Below are 17,480 nucleotides of genomic sequence, written 5' to 3'. Positions count from 1 at the left end.
GGCTCTGACACCACATCCTCAGCCCCAGTCAAGATCTTCAATATTTCCCTGGACGCAGACTGCCTCTGCAGCTGGTGCGCCAGCATGCGGCTCGCCTTCTCCCCATACTCGTATTGCACCCCTCTTGCCCTACGCAGTTCCCTACCGCCCTCCCTGTTGTCAGCCTGTCAAATTGCCCCTGCAACTTTTTCTTCCTCGCTAATCCATCCACGGTGGGCACCCTCGAATGTTCCCTGTCCACCTCCACTATCTCGCTCACTAGACGGTCATGTTCCGCCCTCCTTTCCTTATTCGCACGAACCGTAAATGAGATCATTTCTCCCCGGACCACTGCCTTCAGTGCTTCCCAAAAAATGCACGTCGACACCTCCCCATTCTGATTGAACTCCACATAATCCCTAATCGCCAACTGCACCTTATCACAAAAACCTCCATCCGCCAACACCCCCGAGTCAAACCTCCACCCCGGCCTCTGCTCTTGTCCCGTACTGAACCGAATATCCAGCCAGTGGGGTGCATGGTCCGAGATAACTATCCCCGCATACACTGCCCCCTCCACCCCAACCAAAATCTCCCGACTCACTACAAAATAATCAATCCGGACGTTCCACGTTACCACCCTTACTGGAGGCTTACACCTCCAATCCCCTCTGGGGTTTAACAATGAACTTGAACACATTATCTGGCATGAGACTTCAATGTACTACATTGTCAGTGGTACTCTTTTTGGACAGAAAGTCCCACGTGCCTGCTAAAATGAATGCAAAAAATCCTATTCAAAAGTTCTCCCAGTGACCTGGCTCATACACACCCCAGAACTAAACACCCCAGAGAGGTTATTTGGCCATTGAACCATTTGTTGACTGTGAGGCAAATTACCTCTATTTCGCTACATAATAGTGACTGCACTTCAGAAACAATCAATTGGACTTCCGGTTGCGGCGATGCGGAGCTAAGCTGCATGTTTCGGCAGTTCCTGCGACAACTGACTTTCGGGCTCTCCAGAGGAGCCCCAACGGAGCTTTTTTTGAATCAATCCCGTGTGGAAAGGTGCAGTAAGGTCCCCCCTTACAATATATGGCAGAAATTATCGGTGGAACGACGAGGAAAGAGGCCTTGGAGCAGAGACCAAAACGAGGGGAAAAAAGCAAGATGGCGGAGAGCAAGCAGCGTGGGGGCCAGACCAGCAGGAGTTCCTCAAGCGATGTGTGGAGGAGCTGAAAAAGGAGGTGCTGGCACCAATGCTGTTGGTGATCGAGGGGCTGAAGGAGACCCAGAAGACCCAGGGGGTGGAGCTTCGTGAGGTGAATGATAAAGTGAATATCAACGAGGACGAGATCCTGGCCCTGGCGGTAAAAATGGAGGCGCACGAGGCGGTGCACAGGAGGTGGGCCGAGAGAATTGAGGTCCTGGAGAACAGGTCGAGGAGGAAGAACCTCCGGATTCTGGGTATTCCTGAAGGAGTGGAGGGAGCTGATGCCGGGGTGTACGTGAGTACGATGTTCCATTCGCTGATGGGTGCGGAGGCCTCTCCGAGCCCCCTGGAGGTGGAGAGGGCCCACCGGGTCCTGGCGAGGAGACCCAAGGACGATGAGCCGCCAAGGGCGATAGTGGCAAGGTTCCATCGCTTCGCGGACAAAGAAAGTGTGCTGAGATGGGCCAAGAAGGTGCGGAGCAGTAGATGGGAGAACGCAGTGATCCGAGTCTACCAGGATTGGAGCGTGGAGGTGGCAAAGCGGAGAGCTGAATTCAACCGCGCCAAGGCGGTGCTGCATAAAAAAAGTGTCAGGTTCGGCATGCTGCAGCCTGCGCGACTGTGGGTCACTTATCAGGACCGACACCATTATTTTGAAACGCCAGAAGAGGCTTGGACCTTTATTCAGATGGAACAACTGGACTTGAACTGAGGGATGTGGTTGCGGGGGGAGATGTCGGTTGTATATGGGGTTGTAAATATGGGTAAAGAATACTTCATGGGTGGGATGATGGATGGGGATGTGGGTAGAGTTCTGGTTAAAATTCCTAAAATTCCTTATTTTTTCCGGTAGACGAGATGATGATGATGAGGAATGTGGGCGTCGGTGCTGGAGGGAGGTGAGATTTGGGGATGAGGGAATTGGGATAAGGGCCGCAACAGGAGCTGCGCCACAGGGGGCGGGGCTGGTTCGGGAAAGCGCGGGCTTTTTCCCGCCACAAAAGGGGGGGTGGATGGAGGAATGTTAGGAGGAGGAGAGACTCCCACACGGGGAGATCAACGGGTAGGCGGGGGAAGCCGTGTTCAGCAGAAGTCAGCTGACTCACAGAAGTAATATGGGGGGAGCAAAAGAGCTGGACGTAGATCTAGCGGGGTGGGGAGGGGGGGGGGGTGAGAGTGGGGGAGGCGAAGGCCCCCAGCATGGAGGCCTGGATAAATGATATGGCTGGGTTTATTAAGTTGGAAAGGATAAAGTTTGCCTCGAGAGGGTCTGCGCAGGGGTTCTACAGGCGGTGGCAACCGTTCCTAGACCATCTCGCGGAGCGTTAGATGAAGGTCGGACAGCAGCAGCAGCAGCCCAAGGGTGGGGGGGGGGGACATCGTTCGGGGGGGGGGGTTCCTTTGTGGGGCATTTGAGCAAGAAAACACATGAATGATCCGGAAACTGACATGTACGGGAAGAATCCAATGTACAAAGTTCTGTATCTTATTGACTTGCCATGTCCATGTCTTGCCACGCGAGTTCTCTTTCTTTTCTTTGATACGGGGGGGGGGTTTGTTTGTAAGGTGGAAGATATTGTTGAAAAATTCTTAATAAAAACATATTTTTAAAAAAAGGAAACAATCAATTGCTTATAAGTGCTTTGACATGCTTTGATAATGATGATGGCAGATTCTTCAGAGGCAAGGATCAGGAGATGGCTCAATTCTTGTGGTATTTGGCATGATCATTGGTGATTTCTGAAGCCTATTCTTGATCTGCAGGTTCTTGAGCAGTTAGGGTATAGAAACTCCAGGAAAAGCAGACTCTTTACAATGCCTGCATTTTTCTTCAGCAGCCTTGCACTGGTTGTTTCCAACTTGTAGGTGGCTTTCCTGATTGTTGGTGCCAGCTGTGTCTGACAGCAGCCTACTGCTCCCATATCCGTTCACCAATATCAGCTGGTCTTCGACAGGTTTGTGAGTGCACCTTGGTCATTGTTCACCGTAAAACACTACTTTTGGCATTCTAGAATCCTCCATAAATGACATATGACCTGCCCTGTGCAGTTGGCCTTGTGAGGAAATAATAATAATCGTTTTATTGTCACAAGTAAGCTTACATTAACACTGCAATGAAGTTACTGTGAAAAGCCCATAGTCGCCTGTGCGGGTACACGGAGGGAGAATTCAGAATTCTCAGCTGGTACGGGAATTGAACCCGCGCTGCTGGCCTTGTTCTGCAACACAAACCCTGAAATATATTCATTGCTGGGCATATTGGCTCTATTAAGTACTTAATTTGTGATTGAGTCCTGCTGTCCGACATTCATGATGGATCGTAGACAGCACTGAAGGAAATGCACCAGCTGTTGCTTTTGTTTTCGGTACAGAACCCATGAGTCTGACCCATACAAGGGTAGAGAAGACAATCACTCCGTAGGCATGAGCTTTTGAGATGGGTAGTGAATGGTTTCATCAGACACTTAAAAAAGATGGCCTAAGGAATTTTTGCCTTGGCCTGTCAATAGTCCATGTCCTTGTTGAAATTGGCATTATTTGAGATAATGCTACCCTCAAAAGCTAAACTACTCCACTGCATTAAGAATGCTGCTGTTAATGCTGATCTGCAGTGAACTGTAATTTCCTCGGGGCTGTGGTAGGTACAGGACTTCCCTTTTCTTTAGATAAAAGCAAATAACTGTGGATGCTGGAATCTGAAACAAAAACAGAAAATACTGGACAATCGCAGCAGGTCTGACAGCATCTGTGGACAGTGTCATGATATTCAAACACACACATCATGATAGACACACCAACAGACAAATCAGAACACACAACACCACAACCAATGACAGAAAGATATAAAAGCACAGACACGACCCCTGGTGGTCAGTATTAGCTGCAGAGGAGAACCAGGACACATCTATTGCCAAACACACTCAGGGAGACAGCACGTGCAGAGTATCCAGAACGAACTATTATAAGAGTTATAATAAAATAGAGTTGTACCACATACAACTGTGTTGGCTCATCTGTGCACCAGAGCACCCAACACCACAGACAGTAAAAGAGAGCTAATGTTTCGAGGCTGGATGACTCTTTGTCAAAGCTGGAAATAGGGTCAGATTTATACTGTAAGGGGGGGGGGGGCATGGAGCGGTGGGACTGGATAGGGGCCAGCGATAGGTGGAGATAGACAATGATGTTGAGGACAGAAGACAAAAGGAATGTAAATGGGGGTGATTAAGGCTTTCTTTTCTTTAGCGTAGCCTAATACTGAGGCCAGGGACATTTCCTGCCTTCGGGTAAGAGGTTACAATGAGATCCATTGCCTACTATGTGTGTGCTGGAAGGGTGCAATCATCACGATAATAAGCTCGTCTGTAGTTTTGCTATGTGCTAGTAGTTAATGCAGATTGAAGAAACTACCATCTGTTCAGAAGCAGGTATATGCCCTCTGTTAAGCCTCCCTTTAACCTCTACATCAAAGAAAATATGGAAAATGGTCGGTGGCAAAACACATCCTTCGAAATAGGGAAGCTGTCTGTGAACGTTCCATTTTGCAAGACCTGTCCTTTCTGGTGTTTGTGCAGTTAAATGGAGAATAGTGAAGAACATGGGACTCTCCAATTTAGATGATGGCCATGATATAATGGCCATGTTGATCGTGGGTGCAAATCCCGTGATGGCCACTAAAACTCACAAATTTCAGATCACATTTGAGCTCCTTCCTTCCCCATGATGTCATCAGTGGGCGTGAACCTGATTTCCATAAATTTTAATACACTATCATATGATTACCAGGTATATGCCGTAACGTCCACCCACGAGGTTCCTTCCACCTCGCATAATGTGTTATAGGCTTTGGGTGGTGTGGGACATGGCTGGACGGTGCCATGGCACAGCCCGTGGCACTGCAAACCTGGAAAATGGAAGTGCCAAGGCTAGGCCCTCTGGGGAGCCTCATTGTGTGGTTCCCCTTATGTGTGGGGAGGGAGGTGGGGTGGGTTGTGCCTGCATTGATGCGGGGTGGTGGAGCCTGTGAATGGAGGTGGGGGCAGTGTCAGTGAAGGGGGGTGGGGGCTGTTTTTATTATTGGTAGATAGTGATGAGTGGATGTCATTTCCTTGTTTGTCGGCCTATCCTTACTGGGTGATGGTTTGATTCTGAAGGCATGCCAGTTTGAACCAGCCTTGGTTGGTGTAGGGTCATCACTGGGTATAACTCTGGGGTGTAGTATGTCACATTGACCCACCAAAATATAATCCAAAATATGCCAGTGCTTTGAGCTTGGATACCTCCAGTGATCTTGGATCTGGCTTTCCATTGGACTAGAGAATTAGCAATGTTGAGTTCATACTCTGTGAAGAATTCCTGTAGGTGTCGACCATTGCCATTATAATTGTCAATGTTATATTTACTCAAGGCAGCATGCCAGTGTTCTTGATCACATCCAACTGTGGCACTGAAATCTCAAAGTATGCATGTGCTTATCCTTGGAGTCATTCAGCAAAACGGTCGTGCAGATCACAGCATAAGCCTTCTTTGGCTAGGACATTGGCTGGTATAGTCGGAGCATATATCCTACTGATAATGGTGGTGAAATGATTGCCTTGGACTGTTAGTTGCCAGGCTTTGAGTTAATCACAAAAACTAGTGGAGAGGTTCTGTAGGTTTCTGGCAATTAAATTCTTAATCAGAAATCCAATGTCACAGTGGCATCTTTCACCTTTACTTTTCTCTGACCAGGAAAATATATACCCTTCACTGTGCTCTGTCAGTGATATTTCATGTCTTACTGACATGAGAAACCACTCGATAGGTGGAAAAAAACACATTTATTTCCTTTCTGTATTGCAGAATGCACCACCAGGATATGACCGGGGTCACAAGTGCTGTTATAGGATGCACGAGAGATAGAGATAGAGAGAATGACAAAGCTGCGATTCAAACCTATGTAGATAACCCACTTCTCAATTTTGATGAATGATTATTTAACACGGTGGTTTCCAAGTACTTCTCCAGAACTAACTACCAGGAACAACTGCTTTAACTTCCAATACACAATGTAAGTCACCTACTGTACAGATAAACATTGTGACTGCAGAAACACTTTGTTATCTGCAGCTCAGAACTATTTGCTGGCAAGTAAACAAGTATATAAAAATATAGAAACAGGATGACCTTCACCCCAACCCCTACACCACTGGGAAAGGTCTCTCAGATCCTTTAAGGTTTAAGGACCTCATCTTGTGAACAGTTACGCTTTTATTCTTACAGCAAAACAGTAGTGTAATTTATAGAACCGTAGAATTCCTACAGTGCAGAAGGAGGCCATTCAGCCCATCGGGTCTGCACCGACCCTCTGAAAGAGCACGCTACCTAGGTGCACCCCTCTCCCCCGCCCTACTCCCGCAACCTCACCTAACATGCACATCTTTGGGCACTAAAGGACAATTTAGCATGGGCAATCCACCTAACCTACATATCTCTGGGCACTAAAGGACAATTTAGCATGGCCAAACCCCCTAACCTACATATCTTTGGGCTGTGGGAGGAAATCGGCACACCCGGAGGAAACTCCCCACAGACAGTCACCCAAGGTCGGAATTCACCCATGTTCCTGGTCCTGCGAGGCAGCAGTGCTAACGTATTATCCCACGATGTTGCCCCTTTGTCTGTCTGTTTTATGGAAATTCCAGAAAACATGAAACGTCGGCTGGGATTCTCCCCTACCCGGCGGGGCGGGGAATCCGGCGTAATGGAGTGGCGGGAACCACTCCGGCATCGGGCCGCCCCAAAGGTGCGGAATTCTCCGCACTTTTAGGGGCCAAGCACTCACCTTGATTTCCGCTGGCGGGAAAGGCATTTGGCGCCATGCCAGCCGGCGCGAAAGGACTTCGCCGGGCGACGCATTCGCGGGAGTGTCAGCGGACGCTCACGGCATCCCCGCGCATGCGCGGTGGATGGGGCCTCTTCCGCCTCCGCCATAGTGGAGACCATGGCGAAGGCGGAAGAAAAAGAGTGCCCCCACGGCATAGGCCCGCCCGCGGATCGGTGGGCCCCGATCGGGGGCCGGGCCACCGTAGGGGCACCCCCCGGGGCCAGATCACCCCGCGCCGCCCCCAGGATCCCGGAGCCCGCACGCGCCATCTGTCCCCGCCGGTGAGGTAGGTGGTTCAATCCACGCCGGCTGGCGAGGGTTGACAGCGGCGGGACATCGGCCCACCGCGGGCTGGAGAATCGCCAGGCAGAGCCCGCCGACCAGCGCGGCGCGATTCCCGCCGCCGCCGATTCTCTGGTGGCAGACAATTCGGGACACGAAGGGGGCGAGATTCACGCCAGCCTCTGGGCGATTCTCCGACCCGGCGGGGGGGGGGCGGAGAACCGCGCCCATTATGTCCAATTAGTGCACACAGATGTGTTCCCCCTTTCTCAGCTTTTCATTTACCCCACTTCAGGTCAATCAAGGTTAGCGAATGGAAAGAAAGGAGAGAACAGGAAGTCAAAGGAACACACTCACATCCACAATCTGCACCAGTCAGGAGACTGACTTTTCTAAAAGGCATAGTTTCAATGTGAGCTGATACCATATCACACCAGCATGAGAAACAGCCAGTCAAATGAGTTTGCATAATTGCTAGGATCAGGAGGGCGGCGTTCTCTGCCAGTATTTTTGCTGGAATGGAGACAATATATCATTCAGTAGTCCATGACCAAGCACTGTTATGGTGTACATTCTGAATTGCCAAAGCAGTCTATTTTCACAGGCCCCCTATTTTGTACTGATAATAAGTTCCAGAGCTTTGACAAGGTTCACACTATCACAAATTAACTGGGAGAGGCTTGGGAAGAGCTCAAACATTTACGTCAGCGCAATATGGGATACACTATTCAGCGTGTGGGAAACCAAAAGAATTTTACTCTTTTCTTGTCCTCTGTTACCACTCCCCCACCCCAAAGACAGGTGAGGTTTGGGCTAGTTCACATGTACAAAATTCAAACCCTCAACCAAACTGCCCACTTCCATTCTTAATCGAGTCAAGCAACCAAATTGCTTGCAGGCAAGTTTTGATCATTTAAATCTTGTAATGAGATTGCATGCCTCAGAATTAACCACCAATTTAAATTTAACCCATCCAGTTGACTTTCTGGAGCCTTGGGGAACCAGTCAGCTTTGGGAAGCCAGGGTGCTGGATCACAGAGTTACTGCCTTTTCAATTAACTACTCAATCCATTTTATTTGCTTCACCTACCCATTCGGATTATATACTGTGCCACCTGCTGACCTCTCCCTACAGACACTGGCTCTTTGGATCACACATCTTCCACCACACCCTGCCACTTTCCCTTCCAATCGCTCTACACCCTGGTAATAACTATTCAAATCTCACCCTCTCCACACACTGGCCTTTCCAAACTTCCCATCTCTGGGAAACATTTTGAATTCTTCCTCCCACCACCCTCCTCTTTCCCAAACCTGAGACAAGTCCTTTAATTTCCCCCCCGATTCCGCTGGCACCATCGCTTCAAATTTCCCCCATACTGGCTCTTCTGATCTCTTAATTCTATACACTCCACTCCCCAAAATGTTCCTTTCAATCGACCAGAGCGGGGAAGAACCTGATCCAAACTAATTACCATTCATGCTCCGGCCTTCCAGGATGCTCAACCCCACCCATGTACACCAAGGGGGAGCAAGGGGTGAATACCTCTCTACACTTATCTCCAGGGTGCCGAGTGGAGCCCTTCGGGAGGTAGTGGTCGCAGTGCTTTCCTTGTATGGGGGTTGTGTGGTAGGTCTTCCGTCTAGCTTTAAAAATCATTCAACTCTCTTTGAGCACGTCAAGTTCAAAGTGAGAGGGAATTTTATACAAACGTATAAATTTCTAACAGGATTAGACAGGGTAGATTCAGAAAGAATGTTCCTGATGGTGGGGGAGTCCAGAACTAGGGGTCATAGCTTGAGGACAAGTGGTAAACCTTTTCGGACTGAGGTGAGGAGAAATTTCTTCACCCAGAGAGTGATGAATCTGTGGAATTCACTACCACAGAAAGTAGTTGAGGTCAAAACGTAATTCCAAGAAGAAGTTAGATATAGCTCTTGGGGATAAAGGGATCAAGGGATATGGGAAGGCAGGGGGGTGCAAACGCTGGATCAGGGTATTGAGCCTGATGATCAGCCATGATTATAATGAATGGGAGAGCAAGCTTGAAGGACCCAATGGCCTCTTCCTGCTTCTGTTTTCTATGCATGTTTCTATCTGTCAGATGAAGGTGAAAGTCTTCCCTGTAACATGTTGGAATTCTTTGAAGTGCTTTTTTCAACCTCTTTAAAAAAATACTGCTGTACGAAGCAACACTTGGACATAAGAGGAAGCACTTTGTGTTAATGGACCGTGAACAGCTACAAAAACAAAGCTAAGACCTCCTGTGAAATTTCCTAGACCTGTCAATCAACAGATTTGTAAATGGTAATGGACTAGGAAATTAAATGTTAACAATGCAGTTCAAAGCTTTTAGACTTCTCAGCATGCTGAGAGTCTTGAAAAAGTTAAAGGGGAATGAAAATGACTGTGAAAAAAGCATTTAAAAGATTTCCAATACATCAGAGGAAAGACTTTCACCTTCATCTGACAGATATTTGATCTTGACATACTGATGGTGACATCATAGGGTACCAACACATCAGGGAAGACATTTAACTGCAACCTGACATGATGAAAGAGAGTTTAATGATTTTCAAAGCAGCAGAGGGAAGACCTGCCACACGACTTCCATCCCAAGAAAGACTCCTGTCCTGAGCCTCCCCAGCCCACCCCGAGCCTCCCAATCTCACTGCTCCTCTGAAGGACCCCTCCTTGGCACCCTGGAGGTAAGTGTAGAGAAAGTACTCACCCACTTGTGCCTCCTCAGAGTCCACAGTGCCAAGTTGGCACTGCCAAGGGGAAGGGCCTGAAGGGGAGGAGGCCTCAAGATGGGGCCCTGAAAGGGGGGCATTTGGCGAGCCCATAATGGGGTGCCGCTTACTTGGGATGGGGTGCCTTGCCAGCAATTGGGTTGTGGTTAGTGTTATTCTGAGATTGAGGTGCTTTTAAAAATGGTGTCCTGATCTCCAAGGAGCAGGGCCTGTCAGTGTGTTTAGGCCCCCTCCCCTCCCAAGGCCAGTGAAAAACCTGCCCCTCTCCAAAAAAATTTCCAAGTGTTGCTGAATAACACCCGATTGGCACTGCCCGGGCCCGTGAGAAACACACCTATTTTCCCACTGGCAGCAGCACTTAGAATTCATTATTCATTCCGGAGAATCACAGCCAAGATTTTATAAAGATGAGTTGAAGCAACTTACTTTTGTCCCTCATACCACTTGTCAATGTTTACAATACCTACTTTGTACAAAATTCAATGAATTCCAAAACTTAACAATTCACTGATTTTAACTCGATTTAAAATATCTAGAGTGAAATTGGGTCATACCACAAAACTATAAGAGTGAACAAAACCAATACTGCAGCAATTCAAAAGAAAATTTTTAACCTATACTTCAAGTGAAATAAGAGGAGGCATTTCTGAGAGTCTTTTTCAAAGAAAAATTCAGGGTGTGGAATCTGGGACACATATAGTCAAGACAATTCAGAGATTTCTCTGTCAAAAGGATGGAAATTCCATATTCACAGTATTCATTAAGATGCTTATTTAGCCATGTGTATAACTGGGCAACATTTTACACTGGGAAAATCCCAAAAGTTACAACAGGTAGAAATATAATACTCAAGGAAAGATGAAATAAGATCTTCTCAATTTTACAAAACACCAATTCAAAATTGCACAATTCAGATCGAGACAAGCTAAAAATCAGTAAATACCGTGACCGGTTTCTAATGTTTAAAATGCTATGATTATAATTAAAATCAGCACAGAAGATAGGACAAAAAATATATACTTACTATTCCAAAACTAAAATCATTTCTGATGCCGTCTCATACACCTCATACAGGTTAATGACCCAAGGACTGGATTTAGCCAATTCTAATACCGCAATCTCATGAATAATCTCCATTCGGCAGTCTTGACCCTTCCTTCTTTTCCTCATAAATTTGGCAGCATATTCCTTCCTCGTAGCCTTCTCGGCACATTTTTTAACGACTGCAAATTTACCTCTGTACAAACGAGAGATGTTTCTGCGTTTTAATAGACAATTATCATTCAAAGCTTCACTATATCAGTACAAATTTTATATAGTTAATGCTTACTTAATTCTAATCCAAAAGCAGCAATTAGAAATACCAGCGGTTAGCAAAGGCAATTTCTGAAAGAATACTTTTCACCGCTTAAAACCTGGGTTTAAATCCAACAATCGGAAAAAGAGGAGCATGCTAATGGGGTTAATTCACTTTTGTTGCTCTTAGTTTAGTTTCCAGAGTGCATGGGTTCAAAACATCAAAGTATGCCCTGCTTAATAGTTAACAATCATAGCTTTGCAAGTTATAGTCGTGCATTAAATCAGTAATAAAATGTACCTTTCCCAATGGCCATCACACAAGATGTGTAAACACAAGTTACCTGGTACAGCAATATGGACTATAAACACAATAAAACTGAATGTAATATTTGAAATGAATGCAATTCCCCTCTCTGTTCCTATCATCTTCTACCCTAAAATAAATTTAAATAAACTACATAAAATTGAGACGGTATAGATTTAGGATTATAACAAACTACAATTAAAGAGAATTCTACAATTTAGATCACAATTCAAATTTATATCCTATTTTACAGCCATTAATTAGATCTAATTTAAAATGTGTTCTAAAAGTTTAATGTATCTATCCCCTTATCAAATGACTGCAAAGCCAGTGCAGAATATGACATGAGGCAGGATTTACCGACCAACCGGCACGTGTTTTTCGGCGTAGAGGCGACCCACCAGCGGGTTTTTCTTTTTTGTTAATTTTAAAGTACCCAATTACTTTTTCCCAATTCAGGGGAAATTTAGCATGGCCAACTGTACATCTTTTGGGTGTGGGGATGAGACCTACATAGACACTGGGAGAATGTGCAAACTCCACGTGGGCAGTGATCTGTGGCCGGGATCGAACCCGGATCCTCGCCGTTGTGAGGCAACAGTGCTAACCACTGTGCCCGCCAGTGGGATTCCCACCATTGTCAACGTGATTTCCCAGTGATAGCATCCCTCGTCACCGGGAATCCCGTGCCCCGATGTGAACAGCCGGTAAATTGCGCCCACAAACAGTAACATCGCTGCATAGAAAATAGGGGCACCAAAAATATGAATCCAGGAAGTATTTCATGTTAACATTCAAGTGATTAATTAATCATCACAATACCATCCTTCTAAAAATTGCCTATTTAAATAGAAGTTAAAAACAAGCACATTCATTAACCAGTGTCGAGACAACAATTGTTTGGATTTAAAACTAGAAAATTCTGGGAAAACTCAGAAGGTCTGACATTAGCTGTGGAGAGAGAAACAGTTAACATTTTGAGTCCGTATGACTCTTCCATAGATGCTGCCAGACCTGCTATGTTTTTCCTGCATTTTGTGTTTTTATTTCAGATTTCCAGCATCTGCAGTATTTTGCTTTTTATCTGAATATTTGGATTACCCTGTTCTCATCACTTCCCCCCAGGAAGTACTTGAGCCTTAAGGCAGCGACCACGTTAGCAATGTAACATCATTGCTCTTCATCTTTAACCATCTGTGAGGGAGTGACTGTCAAACTTTAAAGTAAACTTTTGCCATGGCCCACCACGTAATTGAACAAATGCAATTTGAAATGCTGAACATTCTTGTCTTCTGGTGGATGGACCAAGATTTATTCCGGCATAGCTAAATACAGCTGCAAACAATTTAGCTTTGATTTTCTGCCACTGGGCTTCATTTTTGCAAAATAGTCTCTGACCACATTTGAATATGTAGTTAGATGAATATTTTTTGTATATACTTGCAGTGGAACTCACTCGGTTTCAACCGCAAGCAGCAGAAAGGAAAACAAAGTAGCTTGGTACATGAATGCATTTTCCAAATTTTTATTTCCACTGTGTTTATTGCATTACTGTACTTTCCTAATGTAGTCTCATGAGAGGCGGAGTAAAGGACCCAATACTTATGTCGTGACATGGTGGTGTTCTGCTTCTCAATTATGAGGTAATTTCCCACCTTGGCACATTATCAAGAGGAAATGGACTAGCAAGCTGAGAACAGCATCAACAACGTGGACTAGTCGTTTTTAGATATCAGTCCAAATGCAATGTCATTTTCCACCAGCAGTCAAAAGGACTGTAACCAAATGGCATCAAGACCAGAGGCCTTAAAAAAGAGCAACAGTGGTCTTTTCACAACGGTGATATTATTGCTGGCAAACACCATGGGAAACCTAGGGACTAAATAATTCTTTCAGCTCAAATGATCCTTTGAAGGTGAAAATTTTCATTGCAAATGCTAAGTATATTTAATATAAAATGCACCAGATGTGCATTCACAGATCTCCTGTAACATTGCTCACAGTGAGTTAGTGAATATATTTACTTTACATAGAGATATTATGCTATACAAAGTTCCACATGTTATCATGGTCACCGATGTAGGTTGACTGAATTAGTCAAATTCTGTTTTTGTCAAATGGTCTTTTGGTATTTCATCAATTGGTTGAGGATTGATTTCCAAAATTATACAATTTTTTGTGAAACTCACTCAACAGCCTTTGATTATTGTCCTGATGCATTTTGCGTTTATCTTGTATCATTTTTTCTTTGAAGCGCAGAGGAGTTGGGATAATGGAGCTTTGGAACACTGTAATCTCAGAAAGCAGTCACTCAGCCTATTATTCCTCTGCTGGCTCTTTGAAAAAGCTGTCCGATTAGTCCCACTCTTTCCACCTAATCCTGGAAAAATTTTCCCTTCAAGTATTTATCCAATTCCCTTTTGAAAATTACTGAATCAGCTTCCACCGCCATCTCAAGCCATGCATTCCAAAACATGACAGCTCATTCATAGAATCATAGGATTCCTACAATGCAGAAGGAGGCAATTCGGTCCATTGAGTATGCACCGACCCTTGGAAAGAGCACCCTACCTATGCCCACACCCCCACCCCATCCTGTTACCCAGTAATCCCACATAACCTTTTGGATTCTAAGGGGCAGTTTAGCATGGCCAATCCACCTAACCTGCACATCTTTGGACTGTGGGAGGAAACAGGAGCACCTGGAGAAACCCACGCACACACAGGGAGAAAGTGCAGACTCCACACAGTCATCTGAGACCGGGTATTGAACCTGGGCTCGGCTGACCAGAGAGATTGTACAAAGGACAATGGGTTCCCTGTTTGCCACATTTCTCACAGGGCACACTGTCCTAAATTCAGCTCAACATCTACATTTCAAAGCTGCTTTCTTGGACTCACTAATGAAGAATTTTCATGGAATTATACAAATTACAGCATAAATGAAGCCATTTGGTGCTAGAACCCCATTTCTTCTCAGATCCTTTCACATTCTTCCTTTTCCAAATGCTCGGCCCTTTCTCTTTTAACTACCTTTTCCAAATACTTGGCCCATTCTCTTTTAACTAACATTCCAGTGTCTGTCTTTATATGCACTTATTGTGATATGTCACAATAGCTCACAGCACAAATAAAATTAATCCTCTTCCCACCACCCCCCACTCTTGTTTTATTCAGGTAGAAACCTCGGTCTCTATTCCTTTGTTTCCCTGTGATAACAGTCTTTCACGAGACACGCAGAGTAAATACCACAGGTTTCTCATTCCCCGCGTTACTGGCGGTTCCTCTTTGGGTGGCAATCCCACTCGATATACTGCTACTCATTCGAGCTCTGCTGGAGTCTCATGTCTGCCCACTTAAAGGGCAACATTCTCCAGGGCTGTTAGGAGGTGCCTGGCCAATCAAAGAAGACTGGTAACCATAGCCACAAGAATTAATGGTGTTTAAAAAAAATAAACTACTGGTTTGAACTAAACCAATAGGCATGCCAACCTGCAATAACATTAAGACCTCAGACACAGAAATTACAGCGGGTATTGCTGAGAAAAGACATTTTGTTGAAGGTTTTTGTCTTGTACTTCTCAGGATATCCGCAAGAATACCAATGTCAAAGCAAACAACAACTTTACGCTGCATAAGAGAGTGCTGATTGGTTAGCAAGTGGTCTCTGATTAATCAAGGTGTCACAGTGAACTGAACAAATTATTGCTGGCATGAAACTAATTTTATTTTTATTAAATATATTTAAAGTACCCAATTATTTTTTCCAATTAAGGCGCAATTTAGCATGGCCATTTCACCTACCCTGCACATCTTTTATTTGGGTTGTGGGGAGAGACCCACGCAGACATGGGGAGAATGTGGAAACTCCACACGGAGAGTGACCCGGGACCACGGGATAAAACCCAGGTCCTCGGCGCCGTGAGGCAGCAGTGCTAACCACTGCACCACCGGGTACCCCTCTGGTATGAAACTAAGATGCACGCCTGAGTGAGGGGCAATTGGTTCAGCCTTCAGCATTTCCCAATTTTGCCGGTTACAAAGAACATAAATAACTGAACTTCCACACAAATAGAAAAGGTTGGCTCTGGTGACATTTTACAACAGGTGCACTTCTGGAGCATGCTGGGTCAAAATCCTGGAATTCCCTCCCTAATAGTACTGTGGGTGTAACTGCACCACATGGACTGCAGCAATTCAAAAAGGCAGCTCACCACCACCTTCTCAAGGGCAATTAGGGATGGGCAATAAATGATGACTCCCACATCCCATAAATGAATTTTTAAAGATGTTCTTTCCACTTTTTCTGCTGAATCCCTTTTTCATTACTCTTCCTCCAAAACAGGCTTCTCTAGCTTATACTGGGATTGAAGTTAATAGGAATAAGGAAGAAAATGTCAGGAGCATTGGAACGCACACAACGATAAAGCACATCCGATAGGTCAATTCATGGCAGCTGTTTGTCCACTCTCTGCAAAGTACTGATCCATAAACTTAACAGTACAACACAATATGTAATCTGCAGAGATGGATTGTATTCAATTGAATCCTATTGTCAAGTCACTTATTCTACAGCCAAAACGACAGCAGAGGTTTGCTTAATGGCATCAAGTGTCAGGAGACAGGAATTGGTTACTTTTCATTGCGAAGAGACAGAATACGATCCAAATGCTCATTGATTATCCTGGTGCAAAGGCAAATCATTTCCTGTCCTTACTTGAACTTCAGACCACCAGCTGGGTCTGGCAACATGCTGCTGCCCTAAATCTAATTTTAACATATACCCTCCGAAAAAAACCTAAATCAATTCTCTTGTGTGACAACATTGCTAACGGATGAAGTCATGCTCACATTGCTCTCCTCTTTCTCCCTCTCCCCCTCCAAACACAGTGAACCATTATGTGAACATATAAACATGGACACAAGAGAGCTTGAAGAGCATGCAGTGACAAAAAAACAAAGTTTATTTATCATTTAAGTCTAAAAAGGGAAGTACAAAAACTCCCTTTAGAAATAATCAGTTCTTTTTGAACGGGTCACTTGTTCCATATGACAATCAACAGCATACATAGTATTTAACGTGTTTTCACATAGAATTAAAAACTGTCGTTGTAACAGGTAGAGCAAACGAGCCTTCACTTGAGATTTATTTAGGACTTTTGAATCAACTACTGGAATAAAGGTATCAAATTTAGTCTAAAATGCTAGCTACTTGTTCTGAATTCTGAATTAAGACAGTGTCAATATAACAGCAACTTCATTATACCAGATAGTAATACAACTAAGTGTTGAAGTATGTATTAACTCCATAATAGGAGGAAGTTCAAACAGGTTCCATCTGCAATAAACAAAAATTCGAACCACAAATTGTAAACAAGTGGAAAATGTACGTTCATTCTGCAAAGGCGATTCAGTATCATGGAAAAAATAAGGCCTCAAAAAATGCCATGATCACAATCTTTGTAACAAAATCACTAAGTTCAAAGTAAAACGGGTGAGGAAAGGATTACAAAAAAACAAGTTGCACGCCTTGAGACCGATAAAACCTGTTAATATCTCCAACTGTCGAAGTGATTAAAATTAGTAAAGATGAACAAGATAACACAGTGAATTCTTTTTCCACTTTTTCTGCCGAGCTCGCTTGCTTTACTCCTGCCCTAAGAGGGTCTCTCTAATTCATACTAGAGCTTGGGTGAGGGATAAGGAAAAAAATGACAAGAACAATGGAGCAAACACAAGGGTAAAGTGCTCCAATGCACTGGGTCTCTCACTGCTGTGAA

The 17,480-nt window shown here is 44.9% G+C and overlaps 1 protein-coding gene across 1 annotated transcript in view; it reads right to left on the bottom strand.

The window, feature by feature from the left end:
• Positions 1-17,480, bottom strand: part of stk17a (serine/threonine kinase 17a) — a 102,077-nt gene that overhangs the window by 56,795 nt on the left and 27,802 nt on the right. Inside the window, exon 2 of the mRNA XM_072508784.1 lies at positions 11,122-11,334. Coding sequence (XP_072364885.1) covers positions 11,122-11,334 — 213 coding nt within the window. The remainder of the gene's footprint in view (positions 1-11,121; positions 11,335-17,480) is intronic.

The sequence above is a fragment of the Scyliorhinus torazame genome, chromosome 6 (genome assembly GCF_047496885.1).
Source record: "Scyliorhinus torazame isolate Kashiwa2021f chromosome 6, sScyTor2.1, whole genome shotgun sequence".
Classification (NCBI taxonomy): Eukaryota; Metazoa; Chordata; class Chondrichthyes; order Carcharhiniformes; family Scyliorhinidae; genus Scyliorhinus; species Scyliorhinus torazame.
The sequence above is the reverse complement of the archived record's forward strand: the minus strand, read 5'-3'. Positions and strand labels throughout refer to the sequence as shown.